A 22,076-nucleotide genomic window follows, 5' to 3' on the forward strand; every position below is an offset into this window, starting at 1 on the left:
TCCTACCGCCTTGTCTTCAAAGACTTCAGCTAGCTAGGCAGTCATTAAACCCCTTTATTGCCTGTGAGATACAGAAAATGTCAAAGTTCAGGTGAGCTAAACAACAGGTATCACAGACCTCTTATGTGCATGACATGGAGTACCCATTAGGATCCCCTACTTCATCAAGTGGACACTTTGTCCCTTCCTCCCTTGTTGCGAGTGTCCTAATAAATAACCTATGTATGATTTTGAAGAAATATCCGTTATATAAGATTGTTTTAAAATTTGGGCAGGACTTGATTTACATGTTTATACTGCAAACACAACATTATATGATTAATCTACCATGAAATGATAAAGATAACATGTCCAATTTTGACCTTTATACGAAATTTTACATTTCATCTCTTAATTTTGAGATTTTCACACATACATATCAATATATCATCAGTGCATTTGTCATAGTTACATCGTCATTTGATTATTGACTGTTGAAAACGTGAGACATATAACTGACACTAACAATTAAGTCAATAGCACAATACTTCCTATAATTTAATTCACTTATTTTGAAAGTACCATAACACAGCAAACAGCATTCCTATTGGTTTGTTTATGCTTTCATCCATTACAAATGTCATTGCCTCTGATTTATGAATTTCAATGACGTCGATCATCTCCCCCTCCTCTACTACACCACCACCCTTTCCAGTCCGCATTTCCTCTGTTACTTCTGCATAAAATAAAAACTGCTTGGCTCCAGTAGTTCCAACACCAGCCCTGTTTAAAAGAAAATGAAATGAGTTCCTATGATCACATTGCTCACCTGAATACCAAGAGGTCTGGAGCAAACAGATGTCAGTCTAAGCTTCATGAGGTTGCTTGCATATCAATTTAACAATTCCTGGAATGATTAATTGATTGTATATTGTTTATATTCCCTCTTGAGAAATTTTCACTCATATGAGGACATCACCATTGCCGGTGAAGAGCTGCAAAATTTAGGCCTATGCTCGGGGTTTATGGCCTTTAAGCAAGGAGGGATTTTTAAAGTGTCTCATCCAAATGACCGTCCCACTTAGTCGCCTCTTACAATAAGACCTGTTCTACCGCAGACCCCATGGGATCAATTACTAGTACATAATTAATTCCAAATATAAAACCACTGTTAAACTTTGAACCCATTGTGGCTCCACCCTTAACCTTGGGATAATGACAAATCTGAAACTGCACTTCATGAAGATACTTATACATTACATTAATTTGACAAACTGTATCCTTGTGGTTCTTAAGTGATTTCTACATAAGTTTGAATCTTATTGTACCCCATCCTAGCCTCAAGGTTTCTAGCGTGAACAAACTTGAAAGAACATGTCATCAGGATGCTCTCATGTTGATTAAAAAATCTGTGTCCTGGTGATTCTTGAGAAGATTTTCAAAATATTTTTCATTTTATAACCAATGTTAAAACTTGATCTTAGACTTCATGAGGATGCTTACATGCTAATTAACAGTATGTACCTTTACTTCTTGGGAAAAAGATTTATCAGATTTTTCTTCAATATAACCAAATTTAAACTTTGAAACCCTATTGTGCTGGCCCTGGCGGTCAAAGTATCAATAAACCTTATAAAACATTATATAAGGTTTGCTTTCCAAGCTGACAATCTGTACCCTTAAATTTTCTTAGATAAAGATTTTCAGAAATTTTGTCTATGCGTAACGAATGTTAACCTTAATTTGAACCCCTAATGTGGCTCTGATCTGACCCAGGATCATGGTATGAACAATCTATACTACATGAGAATGGTGAGAGAACCCCCTATAGTATCCTGGACCCAAGGGTCAAGATGTAAACACATCTGAAACTACACAACATGAGGATGCTTGCATTATCAATATGGAAATCTGTGTGACCTAGATTTCTGAGTTAACCAATGTTAAACTTTGAACTTTTACTGTGGTCCTTTGGGTGAGACTGCAAAAACTGAGGCTGTGTTTCACAGCAGGTGTGGCACGATAAAGATCCCTCACTGCTCAATGGCCATAAGCACCGAACAGAGGCCTAAATTTGGCAGCCCTTCACCGGCAATGGTGACGTCTCCATATGAGTGAAAAATGCTCGAGCAGGATGTTAAACAATATTCAACCAAATCCCTTACTTCCTGGGATCATGTAATTTACAATTTTGGTAAAGGACTACCTATTCCTTCTAAATATCCATTTAGTTTCAATTCAGTATCAATAGCATTAAAGATGTGTTTTTAAAATGTTTTACACTTAAACGCAATACACCAATTTTGGCCCTGCCCTGGAGTCAGAACCTCTACCCCGTTAATTTTGAAATTTAAAATTTTGGTAGAAACCTTCTTGCTCTACATGAATGTGCATTTAGTTTTTGTTACAGATGTGTATTTATAAAGAAGAAGATATTTGAAAATTGGTCAATTTTTGCCCTACCCCTAAGACCCCATGGGTGCAGTAGTCCTCAAATTTACTTTGACCTTTGACCTGAAAATCAAGAGGGGTCCTCTTCTACTCATAACCAAGACACATATGAAATATCATTACCAATCTGATTAGAATCAGATCATATGATCCACTCACTATACTAGTATAGCAATCTACGTCAGCGGATCATAGGATCTGATTGTAATCAGATTGTATCATTACGATCAAGTGAATGGTTCTCAAGATATTGAGTGGATAACATCGGTCTACTGACCGATATACAGACAGATTAACAAGTGCAAAGCATGAAGTTCCTCTTCCTTAAAGGGGGCTTAATTAACCTTTGTGCCCATTTGTTTGGTGGGTTTTTTTTTGCCCAACTAAGTGCTCCCTCTCCAATAATGTTTACCTCCTCTTCTTTGCAATTTCTTTTGACCAAGATTTAAAAATCTATTTGCAAATTTAGTACTGTCAAATCCTGCAAATGTTAGCAATCCTTTCCTTTGCTCTTTCTTTTTTTTTTTTTAAAGCGAAACTGCATTACATAATAATCATCCTGTTTAACTTACATTAGTGAAATCTTACAAAATGAGAACTATCAGATGAATTTACACTCACTAATATCAATTTTCACAATGTATTGACAAATGCTTAAATTAAATCCTGGGAATGAAGCAAAACTTTTATTCCCAAAAGAGAATATTTAAATGCAAGAAAAGGACATCATCTTCAGATGCAAAATACAGTAATGTAACCTTCATAAACTAAGAAATTAATTTTCACAAAGAAGTAAAAATAACACCTCATTTTCACACAAGAGCTATGCATACTTCATCTTTGTAAACTTTTATTAATCACTTGATTAACATAATCTAATGCTTAACCACATATTCCTACTTGCAGATGAATATGCTAAAAGGGATTACTATTTTATCCATATGAAATCTAGATCTTGCAGGTCTATAAAAAGTGTCCTAAAACTGACATTGGATTTATCCATACAGGCCTATTCCCACCAATCATAAATATCTTGAATACCAAGGGTTAGACATCTTGATCTGTCAAATGATTGTGTGATGTGAGTTGAGATTGTGTAATATATTTTTAGATAAATGACCTCTATTGAGTGGGTTTTTTTCCCCATTTTCCATGACAGTCCTATTGAAATCTTATTTTATATTCATGCCAGATATTCTAAACTCTTCTATCATTCTAGACCATTGTACATGGATATTGAATCTGGACACTTTGTGGTGATGCATAAAGCTGTACAATTAATTGCTGTAATAGACACTTGGTACATGCAACTTAAATCTCATGTCTTATTCTTATGTTAATGAACACTATATTATTTTTCCATATTGCTTTTTTTTATGTAATACATGCATACCAAAACTAGATGACTTCTCAAGACAGCATAACAAACAATTTATAGGATTCATCATTTACTTATACGTCAGGGCTCAAAATTAACATATGTCCATCAGTCTGTGACTGGTTAAAAGTCTGGTGGACTGACTGACATTTGTTTTAGTCAGTCCGATGGGACTGGTTAATTTTCTAAAGCATCATTTTGGAAAATATACTTATGAAATCTTATACACACATTTGGCATGCTTCGATCTGTAGAAATCAGACGAATCTGATTCGTAAATATAAATCCCACATATTAATTTATTGTTACAATATTGTCTGAGGCATATTTTTCATTATTTCTGGAAAACTCTGTTGGACTGGTAAATTTTTCTGCGGACTGGTTGAAATTATACCCCATCAGTCCGGCTGGACTGGTGACATAAAAAGTTGGCTTCAAGCCCTGTAGGTTATTAATTGAATGTTGGGAACTAGATGAAACAAGAGTACTGGAAACGTCACAAGATTATGTAAGGTGTTTTTTCTTAATGCATGAGTGAGTGCTATGGGATGAGTGAATGCTATAATGCACTCATCCCTGCATGGTGAAAATTAATAAAATTTTCTGATATTGCTGAATTTACTTTTATTTTTAAAAAAATATTTTAAAATCATTTTTCTACAACATTCTGACTGAAAACTACTTTGTGTTGATGTTACCGGTATATAGAGTCACCAGTCATATGTCAACATACTGGGGATTTGTGAAAATAATAGACAAACCCCATAAAGTAAAACACACTCATAGCAAAATGCTGGGGACAAACCATTTTCATTCATTCATTATATAAGTAATTTGTTTTAACCGATGAGTTCATAATATGTTTTAAAACAACGGGATAAAAATCACTTCGCTGTAAGTGTGAATTTGTTATAATTGTGTTTGCTGTATAAACCGTGATTTCACTGTATCCAGATAACTCTTTTAAACATTTCTAACATGTTAAACTTCAAAAGCAAAATAAATAGAGAATAAGTTCATGTTTATATATATTTTTGCAGGTTCTTTTAATCCTACAAACAGTTATAAAGTCATTAACTCACGATGCATAACAATTTAGAGCATTTCTGGAAATTCAAGGGTTTTGCTTTTGATCACAATTTAAAGCATCTCTTTGCAACTTAGAAAGAGATGTCAAAGAAGTGAACAATCAGGAGTGTTGTAGTCTTACTTAGAGTTACTTCCCCTTGACTTAAGCTTGAACTGGCTGGTTACATTTGTGTGTGCTAGGACTAAAAGACCTAACAGGTGGGAGAGGAGGGGGGGGGGGGGTGTCTCTTGATCAGACAGTAACATTTATTTTGGGGACTGAGAAATAAATTTCTTTACAGTTTAACCATGACAAACATGACACTCCCTGGGGTATGATTATGCTTCATATAAATGTCACGTTGATTTGAACGTTTTCTTCTATATTTGTCAGAATATAATTACATTCTTAAACACTAAAATCTTTCTCGACAGTCCCATTACACTATATATGTATGTGGATGTGTACAGGTGTGGAGGAGTAGATAGTTCACAGAAACAAGACTCTAGTAATGTACACAGTTTACTCTGTTATGAGGTCAGTGCAGCATTTCCCATGTGTCTATGGAAGTTTGTAACTAACATCTCCATAGTACACCAATGTTAAGAAAGTCATCCATGTCGACAAACACAAGTTTATACAAGTACTGCTTGTAGTGTGATCACAATGTAGCATATAATGTAGCAATTCCTCACATGTTTCCGTTCCTCATGGTAATACACACAAAGTTTATTGCTCTTTCACTCGGGGGCAGATATACATACTTTTTAAAGAAGAGTAATGGTTTACAGACAGAGGCGGGGGTGAGGTGGGTGGTGGGTGGGGGTGGGGGGGGGGGTGGGGTAAAAGAAAGGTGATTGTTATCTTCATAAATATCCAAGGTATTCTAAACATACTTTTCACTAATCAAGTTTAAGATACAAGGTAATTTTGATGGTGTCCCATGTGATACACACTTCATAAAGTAGTCCTGCATGAAGCGTCACAGTCCATCATGAAGTGTCACAGTCCATCATGAAGCGTCACAGTCCATCATGAAGCGTCACAGTCCATCATGAAGCGTCACAGTCCATCATGAAGCGTCACAGTCCATCATGAAGCGTCACAGTCCATCATGAAGTGTCACAGTCCATCATGAAGCGTCACAGTCCATCATGAAGCGTCACAGCCCATAACCTCACGTATTTTCAAAAACGAAATCTATTTCCTAAATATACTTTCAAGGATGTTTTCTTTATGTCTGAATTTTTTCTGGCTACTGATGTAAAATGAAATCATTAGAGATGGCATTCCAAGTTTATAGTTTGCAAAAAATTCCTAACAAGTTATTTGACCATGTTGACATAAGAAATTCATATTAATTTCTTGATCTGTAAAATATTATGGTAACAAAATTGTAATAACAAAATATTTGGGATCTTTATCAAATACACAAAATTTATTCAAATATGGAGGAAGTAATGTTTTAAATGCCTTAAGAACGTATATTTTTCTAGCTTTCAAGAAAAGAAACAGCTTTATTAAGTCTCAATAAGGTTGACATAATATTTGTCATTATCATATCTATGAATTGTGTCATTTGCGTCATTTTGTGTACACAATCTTTATTATTATGCTTGAACCTGAACCTGTAAATACATGTGACTTAAAATGTATTATATATTGGGCCAGTGGTGTTGAATATATTGACTATAATGATCAACAGCAGTAGAGTCTGCATTTAAGGAAGGTAAAACACTGTACATAGTTTAAGGTATCTTAACAAAGAAAACTTTTTACCAACAACAAATACCCCAACCACAGAGAGATATCATCCATGACAGTTTTCACTGATGTACTATTCATAAATACAACTCCTTTATCCTCTTACAGCATATTCTTATTCATCAGTGCCAATTAGATTAACCATTTTTATTTCATCCTTGAATTATAATTAATCCTAAAATGCATACTTGGAATTTATTTTCTCTCCTGCCTAGTTTGGATATTTCTATGACAGACTCTTTACCTGTACGATGTCACATGTTCAATGGACTCTAGAGGAACATCAAAACCACATTCCTCTAAGATTTCTAGTTTGGCAATCTCTTTTGGACTGGCATCTTTGTCTATTAGTCCTGCACAGAGTTCATAGGTTATCCCAAGTACACCTGGGAATTTTTCCGAATTGATGGTTACTTTGTTGTTCTTTTGTTCCGTTTCAGAGTTATTCAAATAAATGGCTGAAATAATATAATGCCTATTCAGAAAGTTGAAATATTCTGTTTATTAGGATTATTTTTTCCCCTGTATTAAGAATTGAAATAACCTCATGATAAAAATATCCTGTTATATGCAAACTCAAATTCTACATACAACATGCTTATGAGCTTTCTTACCTGGTCTGAACTGTTTTACAAATACGAAGGAATCTTTAGATTTGTTAAACAAAAGAACAGCAACACTGAAAAGAGAATTTGTATCTTGTAAAATGCAATATTCCAACAGAAAAACAAATCATACATAAGATTTACCAACAGCAAATACCCCAACCATATCACCATAACCTAATTGTAATAAGGCCATCATTAAAATTATTTTTGTTTGATGTACTCTGACCCACATTTTTCAAGGTGGGTCGGTAGATAGGTGTTTTTGTTTGTTTGTTTTTTAATGTCATGAAATTTTTTAATATTTAGTTTTAAAGTAAGGAGAATTTTCTATTTTTCAAGGGAACCAACAAAAAAAAATGAAATTGAAAATTGCTGAAAAAAATGATCGGGTAGGAGCAAATTTAACGGGTCCGTTGGAGTACATCAAACAAATCAATTTTTATTTTTGGCCTAATTCAACGTTTGTTCAAAGTTCACTGGCAACTAATCAGTATTACTGAATAAGCCTTTTTTCTCTTCAGTTTGATCATAACAAGAAACTTTTTAAAAGTGTTGGTTAAAAAAATGAATTCCTCTACAGTTAATTTTATTTCAGATTAACTAAACTAAAGCAAACAACAAGAACAATGTATATGAAATTTGAATCGTCCAAAATGGAATGTTAATATGAATGCAAACTAAGAAGGATAACCCCATCAATAATGAATTATATCAATGTCAAGATTCCAGTTACACATGTACCTAACTACTCGAGTTTTAGAATGATTTGTATTTCTAATTTAGCTGACATACCTATTATGAACTTGCATTGCATCCCAAATTTTGTCTGAACCATTCTGAAGAAAACAACAAAGCCTGAACATAGTGCTTAAGTGTATATTAAAAAAAATTTCATTCAGTGATTGTTTGTATATTGTTATTCTACTCATACAGAGACATCAGTAGCTTTAGGTGAGGCTGTAACAGACATATCTGAAAAACCCATGACTTTCACTTCTTATAATGTTGGGCGTTTGGCAAAGAAGTCACTACCTATTTTCAACGTCTTACTAGATTTGACCCTGGCATGACGGCATCAAGCACTGAACCAATCTCTAAGCTACAACCGCAACCAGTTTCATTCATTGACAATCATGACTTGCACTGTTGATTACAACTAGGACATGTGACCCATGGGCTACCTTGCTCACCTGAGTGACATTGACTATGCCACTGTTCAGCTGTTGTAATTTTTAAAAGATTTTTTTTATCAATCTTTATTCCCATGAAAAATTTTGACCCCATATTATGGCCCCAACCTAGTCCCAAAGGATCACAACATAACTGAAACTGAATTCACATTACACAGAGATGCTTCAACACCAATATGACTAACATGATCTTGTAGTTCTGGATAAGACCAAGGTCATAGATCATGGTATGATATCAAGATTTTGCTACGAAAACTCTACATACAGAATACAAAAACTTTATCTTAAATAGTTCAAGAGATATTGAATAGGTTAAATTTTTATTAAAAGTAGTTCAAACTTCCAGGTCAAGGTCACAAGATCAAAAACCAAAGTATATCAAGATATTCCCATAAAGAATCTATATACAAAATATAAAAGCTTTACCTTAAATAGTTCAGGAGATATTGACTAGGTCAAAGATTTAAAAAGTGGGTCTAACTCTAAGGTCAATGTCACACGGTCAAGCTTCAAGAAATAAAAAGGTCTTGCCATAAAGAACCTATATACAAAACATGAAGGCGCTACCTTAAATAATTCAGGAGATATTAAATAGGTTATGTTTTCTTAAAAGTAGTTCAAGGTCACAATGTCAAAGATCATCATATTAAATGAAAGGTCTTGAAGAAAGAATGAAATATATACAGTATATACACAATATATGAAAGATTTGCCTTAATAGATAGTTCAGGACATATTAGATAGGTCAGAGTTTTATTAAAAGTAGGTCAAACTTCCAGGTCAAGGTCACACACCATTGCATCACATGAAAGGTCTTTCAGAAAAAAAATGTATATACAAAATGAGAAAGTCCTATCTTAAAAAAGACTTAAATAGTTTAAGATATTTTCAAAAATTTAACCTATATATCAGCATACACTTCATTCTCTATTGTGGCTCCACCCTACCCCAGGGGTCCATTCAGAATTGCACAAACTTAGATCTACTCTTTGTCAGAAAGCTTTCATGTAAATTTGAACTTTTTTGGCCCAGTGGTTTTTGAGAAGATTTTCCCTACATGATACTCGCATGTAAAACTTTGATCCCTTATTGTGGCCCCATCCTAACTCCGAGGACAATGCTTTTTACAAACTTGAATCTGCACCATGTCAGGAATCTTTCAGGTACATGACCTCCCCACTTTAGCTGTGACATATGGCCCCTAACAATTTAGTAAAACATCAAAGTTTGAATTTTGCCATTTACAATGTCCCAAGATGTTCATTAATACCTTAACTTTCAGGTTTGGTATTTTATTTTACTGAAAAATTCATTATCATTGAGAGCTACGCCGTCTTTCAAAGTCGGGGTTGTCTGTTTTGGTCAAATCTCTATTGGTATTCATCAAATGACCGGTTTTCAAAGCCTTTGTTTATATTGAACACAAGGTTGTCCAAACTTCTCCTTTCTATTATAATTCTTTTTTGTAATAAAGAAAATTACATCTAAAAGGCAAGACCGGACAATCTCATGTCGGTGATGAAATTCATAAAAATCTCCAAAAACTACACATTTTCTTTCTACCTCATTTACCTGTCTTGACCCCATCTTGACCTGCTGAATATCAAATCAGCCACATGATAATCTGTGCCATGCTAATGCTTGAAATACTTGTCAGGCCGCACGGTATTGTCGACTACATGTATACATACTAAATAGGGGAGACGGGGAGGGGGTAGCCCCTTCCTCCTGTTGCTACGTCCCTGTGTTATTTGGATTTTAATCGACAAAGAATACACATTTCAAGATTCTCTCTCTCTCTCTCTTTCTTTGAAAAGAGGGGTGGTAAAAAGGGACCACAAGCTACAGCTAAAGTGGGGAGGGCCTTTCAACTTTCCTGGCCCTGTGGTTTTTGAGAAGATTTTAAAAGATTTTTTCAAGATATCAGCATGTAAAACTTTGATCCCCTATTGTGACCCCACCCTACCCCTGGGGGCCATGATTTGAAGAAAAAACTGAAATCTGCATTATGTCAGGAAGCTTTCATGTAAATTTGAACTTCCCTAGCCCAGTGAGAAGAAGATTTTTAAATGACACCACTCTATTTTTGTGATTATCTCCCCTTGGAGAAAGGTGTTGCCCTTCATTTGAACAAACTTGAATCACCTTCACCACAAATGTTTTTTGCCTAGTTTGATTTAAATAGGCCAAGTGGTTCTGGAGAAAAAGTCAAAAATGTTAAAAGTTTACAGACAGATGGACAGATGTATGAAGGACAACGGGTGATCTGAATAGATCACTTGAGCTTTCAGCTCAGGTGAGCTAATAATGTTGTCCAGTCTAAATTTCCAATTTTTAAATGAAACATCAACTAACTCAGCATAAATACTTTGGACAGTGTTTAAAAATTGGAAGTAGGGTGGCCGGAATATGGCTTGCCATTTTACAACATGTATTTATTGCTCATTTGTTGATTCCTCATGATATCAAGAATCATGATTTATTGACATCAAGACTTCAAATTTTTATGTTGATGATCATTCAATGGTATACATCAGATTTGATATCAATAATTTGATTGAAAATATATATCAACCCTTTTGGAATTCAAGTATTATTATAAGTCATAAATTAATCAACATATCTTTTATCATAAGAGGTTTTTTTATTTATTTTTAACATATATATATATATATATAAATTTGGTATGCAATGCAGATCGAGGAAGGTATTAATTACAAGATTTATGTGATATTTTAAATGTTAAATAGGAATCCTGCATTGCATTCATTTTGAATCAAGGAGTGGAACACCATTGATGACTGTAATGCTGATTCCATGTTTTCCCAAAGATCTTGGAGACCTTTTTTAAGACAATTGGTCTTCACTTTCATAACATTCTTGCTATCTGCCAGAATTAAAACTATCATCTTGAAAAACAATTAGATTTTGATTTCTGCCTTGGTGGCTAGTTATTTATTAACCAGGTATACTAATTATAAAATTTTGATTTAGTGTGAGGCACTCGAGGTAGTATATGCCTTTCGATTTAAAAAAACCCACAACAGTTTTACTGTTAATTAATACACTTAAAAGTTTGAATGTATAAAGAATTTTATATATGTTTTTAATTTATTATTTGTGTTTCGTTTTATTCTTACTGTATTGTCTGTTAATCAGTTCATTTCTTTGTTATTGTATACATCATGTGCCAACACATGGAGTACTACAGTACTGAGTAGTAACTATCATTTATCAGGAGCATGTGCAGTTATATAACTACAGTACATGTATGTGCATCCTGTACTACACTGCTATGTAATGTCAGTTTGAGGAATACCACACATAAGGAACTTACTCATCATGTTCCGATATAAGGTCCCAACATTTATCTTCTTTATTCTACAGGAAATATAAAGAAGATAGCATTTTTTTTTATACCTGTGAACAGGTTCATTTGGGCACAATTCAAGTATATATAAAGTGTAAAGTGTAGCATGATTGAGATGAATGATAATCCACGTTTTATTTTTATTTTAAAAAAACCCTCACAATTATATAAAAAAAAAAAACACCACCCACAATTATTTACAATATTTATAGGTCTATATCGCATTTTTGGATTGAAACAGAAAGTATGATGTCGATAGAACAGAAAAAGTTGACGATATTTCACCAATCATTGATATGAATCACCTGTTTGTACTTTAATCGAAGCGGTTTTATATATCTAGATTTTGTACATTCCTCAACATAAACCTCAGTAACTTTCTCCATTACTTCTTGAGTTCTTCACAGTCACTACTTCAGTTCCTTTCGTTTCTCGTTGGTGTTGGTTTGAGATCGGGCTCGGTTTTCAAAAAGTCTGGAGATGTGAAACGCTTGTAAACAAAGACCAAACGAAGAATTGGAGATCCACATATTTGGTAAAATAACCAAAATTATGGAAAATGGCGATGAAAAATGTTTTCTCAACGCCTGAATATAGACAAGATAGATTGTTAGAGGTATGTATTTACGTCATAATTTGCATTTATAAAATGGCAGTTTGACATTTTTCCCCCCATCGTATTCACTTAGATGTTTGTGTAACATGATTAGTAGATCTCCTAAATTGTGACATAGTAACATAAGAGGCTAAATATAATCGAATCGAAATATTTCAGATTGAAATCATGAAAATTATATGCTTTTTAATGCTTTTTTAAAAGAAATCTTATGAGTGTGAAATATGCAATTTCTCAAAATCAGATTTCTGTCCTTTCATGTGCAGCTGATGTGGTACAATATGTGACAGCTGCTAGGGCAATCTGACTAAAGCCAGACCTCTAATTATGCTATAGGCTATAGTATTGATAGCGTAAATAGAGGTCTGGCTTTAGTTAGATCGCTACTAGGGGAAACCCGGGCAATTCGACAAGGTTGTCACTAGGATTTTCCAAGGCAAATCCTGACCTAATCTCAGCGAGATTCGTCGAGGCTGTATATATTTGGACTGGCACCTCTTCCGAATCTCAGACCAGTGTCACACAAAGTGATTTGGGAAATCTTGCCTGAACTTCGGGCGCTTGTTGCGATTAAAATAAGTTAAACTGAATTTCTTGACTACTTCAACTTCTCGCCTTAGACATCCTATTACCTACTTATCACAATCATGACAATGAAACATGCATTTCTTACCTTTACATAGTGTAAATCCCACAGTAAATAAAGCTGACTATTTTTGAATCTGTTGCAAATGGCCATTATTTCATATTTACTTCTCAACACGGAACTTGAGTTCTGATAGCGTATATATTTCATGATAGTTTGTACTACGATTGGAGATCATAAAGATCAACTTACTGATTGTCTGACAATTACTTTATTCAAAGCATTTAGGCATAAAGATTAAAAGCAATGAAAAGAAAACTGTAATTTTTAAAGAACCTATTTGAAGGCGTCCTAAATAATTGGAACTCTTCAGTGTTAAGAAGGTAAATATGAAATGGTGGCCATTTGCAAGAGCTTCAAAAATAGCCAACTCTAATTTTTGTGGGATTTGCACCATATATAATTATGTGTTTTACTAATTCAAAAGCAGAGAACATCCCACTATTTCGAAAAGTTTTAAGGATTAAAGCAAAACAATTTTACGCATTTACATATCTTGTCATATGTGGACAACAATAATGTATTAAATGATTAATCACTTATTTCAAATTGATAAATTAAAATGGTCTAACTCTATAATGCCACCCTGTCCCTTGATATAATGTCAAATTAGGCTGGGACAAAAGCTGGCGATATATCAAGGTTACACTGTAATTAAATGAAATCATTCGCCACAAAGGACTTGGAGTAGCAACAATAGAAGACTTTTGAATTACTGCTGGAACACCGTTTTATTCCGAATTTACATGCTGCAGTCATGTGAATTGAAAGTTTTGATAGCCCTCAATTCTTTTGGTGCAGACCATTTTCAAGTGTCTTTCACATTGATACAAAAGAAGTGGAGGCAAGGGTGTTGACCATCGCCCAAATAATTTTGCAGAGGGAGGGAATAATAATAAATTTATGAAATTTGTTACTGTGATCTTTGTCCATTGGAGCAGCAAATGCAATGGCAATTGTGGTCAGTGGAGCATAGAAGTTTAACTCTATTGTTTATTTTTGGATGCTTTTGAAAGGATACAGAACTATCAATGCTTGGATAATACAGGGTTCGATATAATTGATTGCACAATACGCAATTTCCGAGTTGCCCAATATTTCTTTCTCTTTGTGGAACTCTTACGCACAGTGAGACGCAAACATACTATCGTCCACACGCGGTGGGTACAAATGCTTATCGCTGCTTCATATATTGCCTAAAGGCCGATTATCGGACATCATGCAATCACCCAAACTGCAGGGACATACAATATTAGTAAGTTTATTAGTATTTAATAATAGAATAGCTCAAACAAAAATCGATAATCACCATTTTTCTTTGATTGAAATATCACTTGTGCAGAAGAGGAAATAAAAAAAATTCATATTTAATTTAATGGCCTAATTCAATCAAATATTATTCTTGATATGGTCAGTTTAATGTATACCAACAGCCGATATAAACAAAATTTACACTTTCATCACTTTTATCCGTATTTACATAGCTAGTCTATAGTATATGTATTCATCTTGTACCCACCCAAGCGTTCAACAGAACACTGAACATACCTCCATCACAGAAGAGCTGATAACTTGGAAGTTGCACATAGGGCTAGTTTTGTGCCCTTGGGGCTAGTTAATTCACATACTTGTCAAAATTCGTATATATATACAATGTGTAGTCGTCAGATGATTCCTCGACACTTTACATAAAAGTGAGCAAGGTTTGAGCCATACGAGAGTTCCTTGTGAGTATATCTCAGAACATGTGTCTTAAGCTGCGTGTTTCATAGAATGAGATGTGTAATATTGCAACGCTTTCGTAATAACAATAACGCAAAAATGTTACCCCAAAAAAACCTAATACCATTAAAATTTTCATAATTATTTTTTATTTTAAAAATTAAGACATTTACATGAGTCTTCTTCACATGTATTATTAGATATTCATATCATGTATCAAATCAAAGCGAAGTTTGAATTGTAAAATCTCTTATTTGGAAACAAAACACCTTATTTTATCATGGAAAAAAATCACAAAAATTGATACATGCATAAAATAAATGAGAGCTTTTATCACTCTTTCAGTGGTGAAATCATACGTCATACGAGGTATTTTAAAGAACCATTAAATGAAATTTTGGCATAATTAGCCACCTTAATTAAGAAATCATGGGAATAAATTACATTCCAAAAGGTAAACTGTATTCACTTTACTTATAAAAACATTAATTTAGTTTTCATTTTCATCATTTTTGAAAAAAAGTTTTGTTTGTAGCAAGTGTTGTTAACCCCTTACATGGCAAGACAATAATGTTGTTTTCAGTAAATTAAAAACATATAACAGGATAAATAGCTCAAGTTTCCTGTAGTGGGCTTGTAATTTAGATAGTTGTCAATAGTTTGCAGGTTTCCTTGAGTAAATGAAGGCACTATTAATACTGCTATCATTTACTTTAATTAAGGGCCCGGGACCATAACTGCAAACAATGAAAAAAGTCAATCATGTCAATTGAAGGGTTGTCATAATGCAAAATTTACACAAGATGCAAAGCTAAATGACTGAGGAAAAGCGAGACTGTCGCCACTTAATTAGACTAAGTAATAATTATATGTATGACAGATGCATAGAAAAGCTTAACACAGAAATATTTAGGTGGTTTTATTAACCATATCTTGGGTTCTCTATTAAAGTAAATGAAGGTCGACTGACTTGACTCTGTACAGTTTGTATTTAGAGAAAATTAATGGTAGATTAGAGTAGGCCTAGTATACATATGTATATGAAATTGAGAAAAAATCAATGGTTAGTTTTTGAGGAGAAACCTGTAAATAGCTACTGTAATAGATGAAAAAAATCAAAGAATTTTTGAAAGGTGTATGTATTCAGGTGACCTATTGCAATTGGTTTGAGTCCGTTGTTGTGTGTCATGTGTTAACAATTGAACATTGATAAATACCATTCCAAATCTTTTCAAATTTGGTAAGAAGCATCTTTGGGACAAGAGAGACATAAATAGAAAATTACAGGACTCCTCTACCACAGGGGCCTTAGGGGCAGGGCAAAACTGCCAAAAATTGACCAATTTTCAAGCCTTCTTCTCTGCAACCACATATGTGAAATCTTCTGTATTACCGTACATCTGTAAGAACATTTAAATGCATAGTCATGTAGAGCAGGAAGACCTCTACCAAAATTGTAAATTTCATGATCCCCAGGGTAGAGGTTCTGATTTCAGGGCCAAACTTGGTATATATAGTGTTTGTATAAAACATTTAAATGATATTGATACTAAATTGAAACTAAATAGATATTTAGAAGGAGTGAGTAATCCTTTACCAAAATTGTAAATTTCATGACCCTAGGGGTAAGGGTTTGGTTTCAGGTTAGAGCCAAAATTATGAAAGTGATTATTGTCTTTATCATTTTAGATACTTCTTTAAGTTTGCTGATACAGTATTAAAAACTAAATGCATATTTAGGAAAAACAGAAAAGGTTGTACCAAAATTCTGAATTTTGCAACTCCAGGGTTTTGACTGTAGGGTGGGTCCAGTTTGGTTATATCGTGTTAATGTTACATATACACCTATTATTATATTATGTAAAGCCTTTCATCAATATAGGCACTATCGAGGGCAATTGAGTTTTAAAGGGGCATGGACACGATTTAATTGAGCTGAAAATTTTCGAATTTGGTTTTTCCAATTTTTTATGTTTAGAATGCTTAACTGAGGTATCTCTAATGGTCAGCAAAAACTTGAATGTCAGTTGTTGATGTACATGGGAGATACAGAACTCACATTTCTTTGTTATGTAAACAAAGCTCGTGCCTTATTGTTTTTGTTTACATAGGTTAAATTATGCTAATAAAAGTTTGTTTAAAGCAGATTTTTTTCAATTCACAAGTTAATTCTGAATACAGTTAGATATATTCTAGTGTTTGGCACTTCTCATTTTCTATTAAGCAACCTATGTTTAAACAAAAACATGGCATGAGCCTTGTTTACATAACAAAGAATTGTGAGTGCTGTATCTCACTTGTAACTCGAAAAACTGATATTCAAATTTTGGTTGACCATTAGAAATACTTAATTGAATCATTGTAAACTATAAAAATGGAAAAATAAAATTTCAGCTCAAATCGTGTCCATGCCCCTTTAAGAACACGTATACTCAGGTGACCGATAAGGTCTTTGGGCGTCTTGTTTTATTTCAAAGGGAAAACAGATTTAGACTTTTTCGTTCAGTTGCAGTCATTGTGGCTTTTGTTCATCACGAAGACTCAGCCAAAGGAGCATTTCTGTTGAAGGACATGTCTTCTCTTTAAGACAAAGCCATTATCGACTGATATTTAACTTGAAGAGAAGTTGCACAATTTCCACAGTCTCTCTTATACCATCTTCACACTCACAAATTTTTCTTACGAGTCCTTACGGATCTCCGACTCGTAGCCAATTGCAAGCATTCGTAAATTACTCGTCGGTATCTGTGTCTAAATCGTAACAATCCGTGTACCTTTACGGATTTGTGGAATACGTAAGGATCTGTAAGAAAAATCTGTGAATGTGAAGGTACCATTAAAGGAAAGGCATAACACCGATTACATGACATACCAAAAATCTATTATGTCAGAAATTTAATATCATAACAGTGGTAGTCTTTACTAGCTATGACATCACAGCCTACTAAACTGTTACGAGATGTAACGTAGTGGGCTGTGACGTCTTAACTATCGCTTTACCAGACGATGTCACAGTGATAAGGCTCTCAAATCCGAGGGAAATAAATATCACTGGGACATTTTTCTGCCAATTAATTCTCCTTGACTTTGATGAAATATCAGAATAACCTTGATTTGTTTTGCTCTTTGTTACCATTTAAACATATATGATGATAAAAAGACGTAGTAGTGAGTGCACAAAGTTCAATGTGGCCTAGCTCAACATTGAGGTCATCTTGAATAAGAAGTATTCAACCAATAATGCTGAACTAGTAGTGTGAAAGAGTGTGAGAATGTATAAAATGATTAATATGTATCTTCATTACTATTACTGATGATTATGTGAATATGGAAAAAGAATAAATTATAAAAAAAAAAAAACCAAAACATTGAGGTCATCTTGAGCATTTCTTATTCAATGCCATGTCATGACAAATTAAGTAATACAAAGAAGATATTATATTTTATGCATTTTATTTTCATCTGGCACATGTTAGTTGTAGATTATATAAGTAATCTTTGTATCTAGCCTACTGTATCTGAATCTGCTTACTTTGTTGTATGTATCTAGGAATATGCATGTAAAGGTATGGTCATGACCCAGTCATGCTGATGTACATTTATGATACCTTTTTATGTTTAGTATTGCTTACCCATGATGCCCCAAACCATGCTCACATAGGGTTAGGACCCAGTCATGCTGACATATGACACCTTGCCATACTTATGCATGATACAATGGTCTTCGTGTTAATTCTTGAAATTTAGAAAAATTTCAATTATTTGACCAAGCTCCCCATAGTTCCCTGGAGATAAGTTTTGTAATTTTTGCATTTCAGTGTCATTTAATCAATCACTTGTGTAACATTTTGTAATACATGTATTAATTTTGTAGTAGCTTTGTGATTATTACATTTATTGCAGTATTTTCATCCCCTCGCGATTCATTGCAAGGGGGATATACAATGTAGTAATGGGACAGTTCATTTGTGGGCGAGTATGTGTGTGTGTATAACACTGAACTGGTAGACACTCTACAGGCCACATTTTTTGCTCAATTGATTTCATTTTTTCACATGTAGCTTTGTTATCAAGAGAGAAAGAACTCTATTGATATTTGGGGTCCAAAGGTCAAGGTCACTATGGGACTTCGTAGAATAAGCTTGTAGACACTCCACATGCCACATTCTGTTGCTTGATTGATTTCATACTTTATATCTAGCTTTGTTATCAAGAGAGGGAGAACGCTATCAATTTTAGGGTCAAAGGTCAAGGCCACTACAGGACTTCATAGAAAAAGCTTGTAGATACTTATTGCAAGGGGATATATCCTGCCCTACCAAGCTCTTAAAGTTGTAATGTTTGATTGGCATATTGTAATTCAGGGTATCTGTTTTATGTGCTTCTTTTGGAATAATTGCATATAATAATTCATAGGAATGGTGGACTAGCTGTGAACAGGGAAACCTTTTATCTGCACTGAAGAAACATTTGAGAACATTTGTTCTCTGTGTCTATGGCAATAACCATGACTCAACAAAGGAAGAACGACTGGCAAACAAGTTCCTCTTTCGGCCGATGGAGTATTTCTTATGTCGAGAGGACCCAGAGGTTGTGTTTGAGGAACTCAAGGCCAAAAATATGCCGTCACAGCTTTGTGGAAAGGTCTTCAAGACAGGAGAGCCAACCTATTCATGCAGGTACTCAATGAAAGATGTTAGAAATAATTCTTGAAAATGTAATTAAAAGATAAGTAAGAAGAACTTACAGACCCTGTACCATTATACTAGTGTACCACTATACCAAATTGACCAGTCTGTTCTTGAATAGAATCATTTCATTCTCACACCAAACTGTTCTGTTTAAACCGTTCCCAGGCCAAACCTTTTGAAAAATAAACAGTTACTAGATATAATATTTACAGAAAAAACAAAACAACAACTGGGGAGAAGGGGGCCAAAGTTGTTTCTTTTCGATTCCCTTTAAAGGGGCATGGACTCAATGAAAATATTGTAGTGATAATTTATTGTACATTCCCTTATGTATTTTTGAATACACATTCAATATAAGGTCATGAATGAATTGCACTAGCTCCAAGGGATGATATCATAATATATTTGGAATGAAATGTAAGAAGAAAACGCATCCTATCGGTTATAAAAATCACAAAGTTCTAACTTCATTCTGTCTACCAGTAATTTTATAGATCCTCAAATACGCGACAAGAATAGGATTCTTCAAAATCATCAGTTGTCAAAAGGATATTAGAATATATCTTTAAGGTCAAGGTTTATATAGATTCATGACTGGAAAACTTATGTAGACCAAAAATATGGAGTTCGTTAAAATATATGATTTAAATTTCATTAATTTTCTTCCAATTGAACGCAGCTGTGGTCTAGAGATAGAGCGTTTGCTCCACATGCGGAAGGTCAGGGTTCGAATCCTGGCCGCGACACTCCTAAGTCATTAAAACAGGTAGTGATAGTTCCATCGCCTAATGCTCAGCATCAGGTGGGAATGTCATGGGTCCTCAGAGATGACCTTAAAAACGGATGTCCTGTGTCACAGTAGGTGTGGCATGCTAAAGAACCCTCTCTGCTCAATGGCTGTAAGCGCCAAGCATAGGCCTATTGGTGACGTCTCCATATGAGTGAAAAATTCTCGAGAGGGACATTAAACAAGATACAATCAATCAATCCAATTGATCTAGCTTGCCAGGTCTACAATTAGCGTTTTCTTGATTAACTCTCATCGAGACAATTCTTGAAATGTTTTTTCTTCAATCTTACCTATAAGGAATTCTATAAAGCCTCTTTGGCGTTTGATTAAGTTTAAATTTCAACACATAATTGTAATTATGTATGGGTGTGGATGTGTGAGTATTTAGCATTACATCTTTTGTAGACTAGAATATTTATAGAAAATAAAGCATTATTTTTTTTTTTTTTAAAAAGAAGGGTTTACAGTATTTAAAAGTGATGGAACTTCTCGGCTTGCTTTGAATTTTATTGATTGGTTTGTTTACTTCAGAGACTGTGCAAATGACCCCACATGTGTTCTGTGTATAGACTGCTTCCAGAATGGTGCACATAAAAACCATAGATACAAGGTAGATATTGGAAATTTGTTATGTAGATGATTATTAATCGTGAGTGTTTTTGAGGGAATGTTGCATTTAGTTTCTTATACTGCCAGACCAGAATATCATTATGATGCTATGAAATGCATAAAAATTCATGCTGGAAAGAATTGAACTAAGAAATGAATTTTGTTGATTTCAGAATTTATGTTCTAATTCACCTTTTCAAATGAACATAAATTATTTATAAACTCAAACACAAATATAGGAACAGCTCGCCTGCACGAGTGTAACAGAATTTATTACTCTATTCAAATGTACATATATAAATCTTTATCTTCACTTCTTTCAACATTCTACAATAGAAAAACAACAACGTTAAATACACGAAATGCTAAAAGAAGGGTGGGTTGGTTGGGGGCTGTTGCGGGATGGGCAGCAAATTCTCGGATGATTTCACTACAGTAACTTTAAACCTGTACTCAGGTAAACTTCGATATGCATGAAAAACTTTTTACAACCAATCAAAAATTGGCTGTTAAACACTAACCTTCAAAAACAAACGCATGTGTTACCTGTAACGTTAATAAATACATTTTAATGATGTGTCTTTTACTCTGTACACCTTTTAGATGAATACCTCAGGGGGTGGTGGATACTGTGATTGTGGGGATCAAGAGGCCTGGACTTCACACCCCTTCTGTGACATTCACTCCCCCAATGTGGCCCACCAGGAAGAACAGAACCCTATTGAAACTCTGCCTGTAGACCTGACTGATAGGGCTAGTGCATTGTTCATGGCCACACTGCAGTATATTGTGGAAATTCTGATTTGGGGTCAATGTGATAATTTGCCATCAGATCTCCAGCCAGAGGGAGAACTGCATGACACTTACATCACTATGCTGTTCAATGATGAAGTGCACACTTATGATCAGGTGGGTATCTAAAACATATATTTATTTGGTAAATGCTGTTCATGTTCACACTCAGTTTGTGTGTGATCATTTCAGTCATAATGAAATGGCTGCTCAAATTAATTCCTGACGTTCTCTTTACTTGAAGTACAGGTGACTCTCGATGGCTCGAACTTCGATCTCTCGAAGTTCTCGGTCTCTTGAAGTGAAATCATGGTCCCGATTTTTTTCTCTATATAACAAAGCAAATTTACTATTGATCTCTCGAACGTTCGATCTCTTGAAGTGAAGTTGGGTCCCGTAAA

At 34.3% G+C, this 22,076-nt stretch overlaps 2 protein-coding genes across 11 annotated transcripts in view; one reads left to right on the forward strand and one right to left on the reverse strand.

Moving 5' to 3' along the window:
• Positions 1-350: 350 nt before the first annotated feature.
• On the reverse strand, positions 351-12,254 carry LOC125652037 (uridine diphosphate glucose pyrophosphatase NUDT14-like). 5 transcript variants are annotated; one of them, XM_048880928.2, is made up of 5 exons: positions 12,115-12,254; positions 8,042-8,085; positions 7,256-7,320; positions 6,886-7,099; positions 351-762 (listed from the first exon to the last, which is right to left on the reverse strand). In XM_048880928.2, the coding sequence occupies exons 1-5, from the start codon at positions 12,193-12,195 to the stop codon at positions 543-545; spliced, it is 624 nt and encodes a 207-aa protein (XP_048736885.1). In that variant the 5' UTR covers positions 12,196-12,254; the 3' UTR covers positions 351-542. The 5 variants fall into 5 exon arrangements, with proteins under 5 accessions (XP_048736885.1, XP_048736886.1, XP_048736887.1 ...); XM_048880929.2 differs by lacking the exon at positions 8,042-8,085 and adding an exon at positions 11,777-11,820 and having other exon boundaries at positions 12,115-12,250; XM_048880930.2 differs by having other exon boundaries at positions 12,199-12,240.
• Positions 12,255-12,256: 2 nt separating this feature from the next.
• LOC125652030 (E3 ubiquitin-protein ligase UBR2-like) overlaps positions 12,257-22,076 on the forward strand; it is an 80,891-nt gene continuing 71,071 nt past the window's right edge. For all 6 annotated transcript variants that reach the window (XM_048880914.2, XM_056164578.1, XM_048880915.2 and 3 more), the window contains exons 1-4: positions 12,257-12,425; positions 19,210-19,472; positions 20,806-20,884; positions 21,487-21,792. In XM_048880914.2, coding sequence (XP_048736871.2) covers positions 12,369-12,425; positions 19,210-19,472; positions 20,806-20,884; positions 21,487-21,792 — 705 coding nt within the window. In that variant the 5' untranslated portion in view covers positions 12,257-12,368. The remainder of the gene's footprint in view (positions 12,426-19,209; positions 19,473-20,805; positions 20,885-21,486; positions 21,793-22,076) is intronic.

Source organism: Ostrea edulis, chromosome 5 (genome assembly GCF_947568905.1).
Source record: "Ostrea edulis chromosome 5, xbOstEdul1.1, whole genome shotgun sequence".
NCBI lineage: Eukaryota > Metazoa > Mollusca > Bivalvia > Ostreida > Ostreidae > Ostrea > Ostrea edulis.

What these genes read in the sequence shown, in the direction of transcription:
- LOC125652037 (XM_048880928.2), bottom strand. Translation starts at nt 12,195, where the DNA reads ATGGAGAAAGTTACTGAGGTTTATGTTGAGGAATGTACAAAATCTAGA. An exon ending in TTCGATTAAAGTACAAACAG is followed by an intron (nt 8,086 to 12,114) that starts GTGATTCATATC and finishes TGTTTTCTTCAG; the next exon opens with AATGGTTCAGACAAAATTTG. An exon ending in GCAATGCAAGTTCATAATAG is followed by an intron (nt 7,321 to 8,041) that starts GTATGTCAGCTA and finishes TTCTCTTTTCAG; the next exon opens with TGTTGCTGTTCTTTTGTTTA.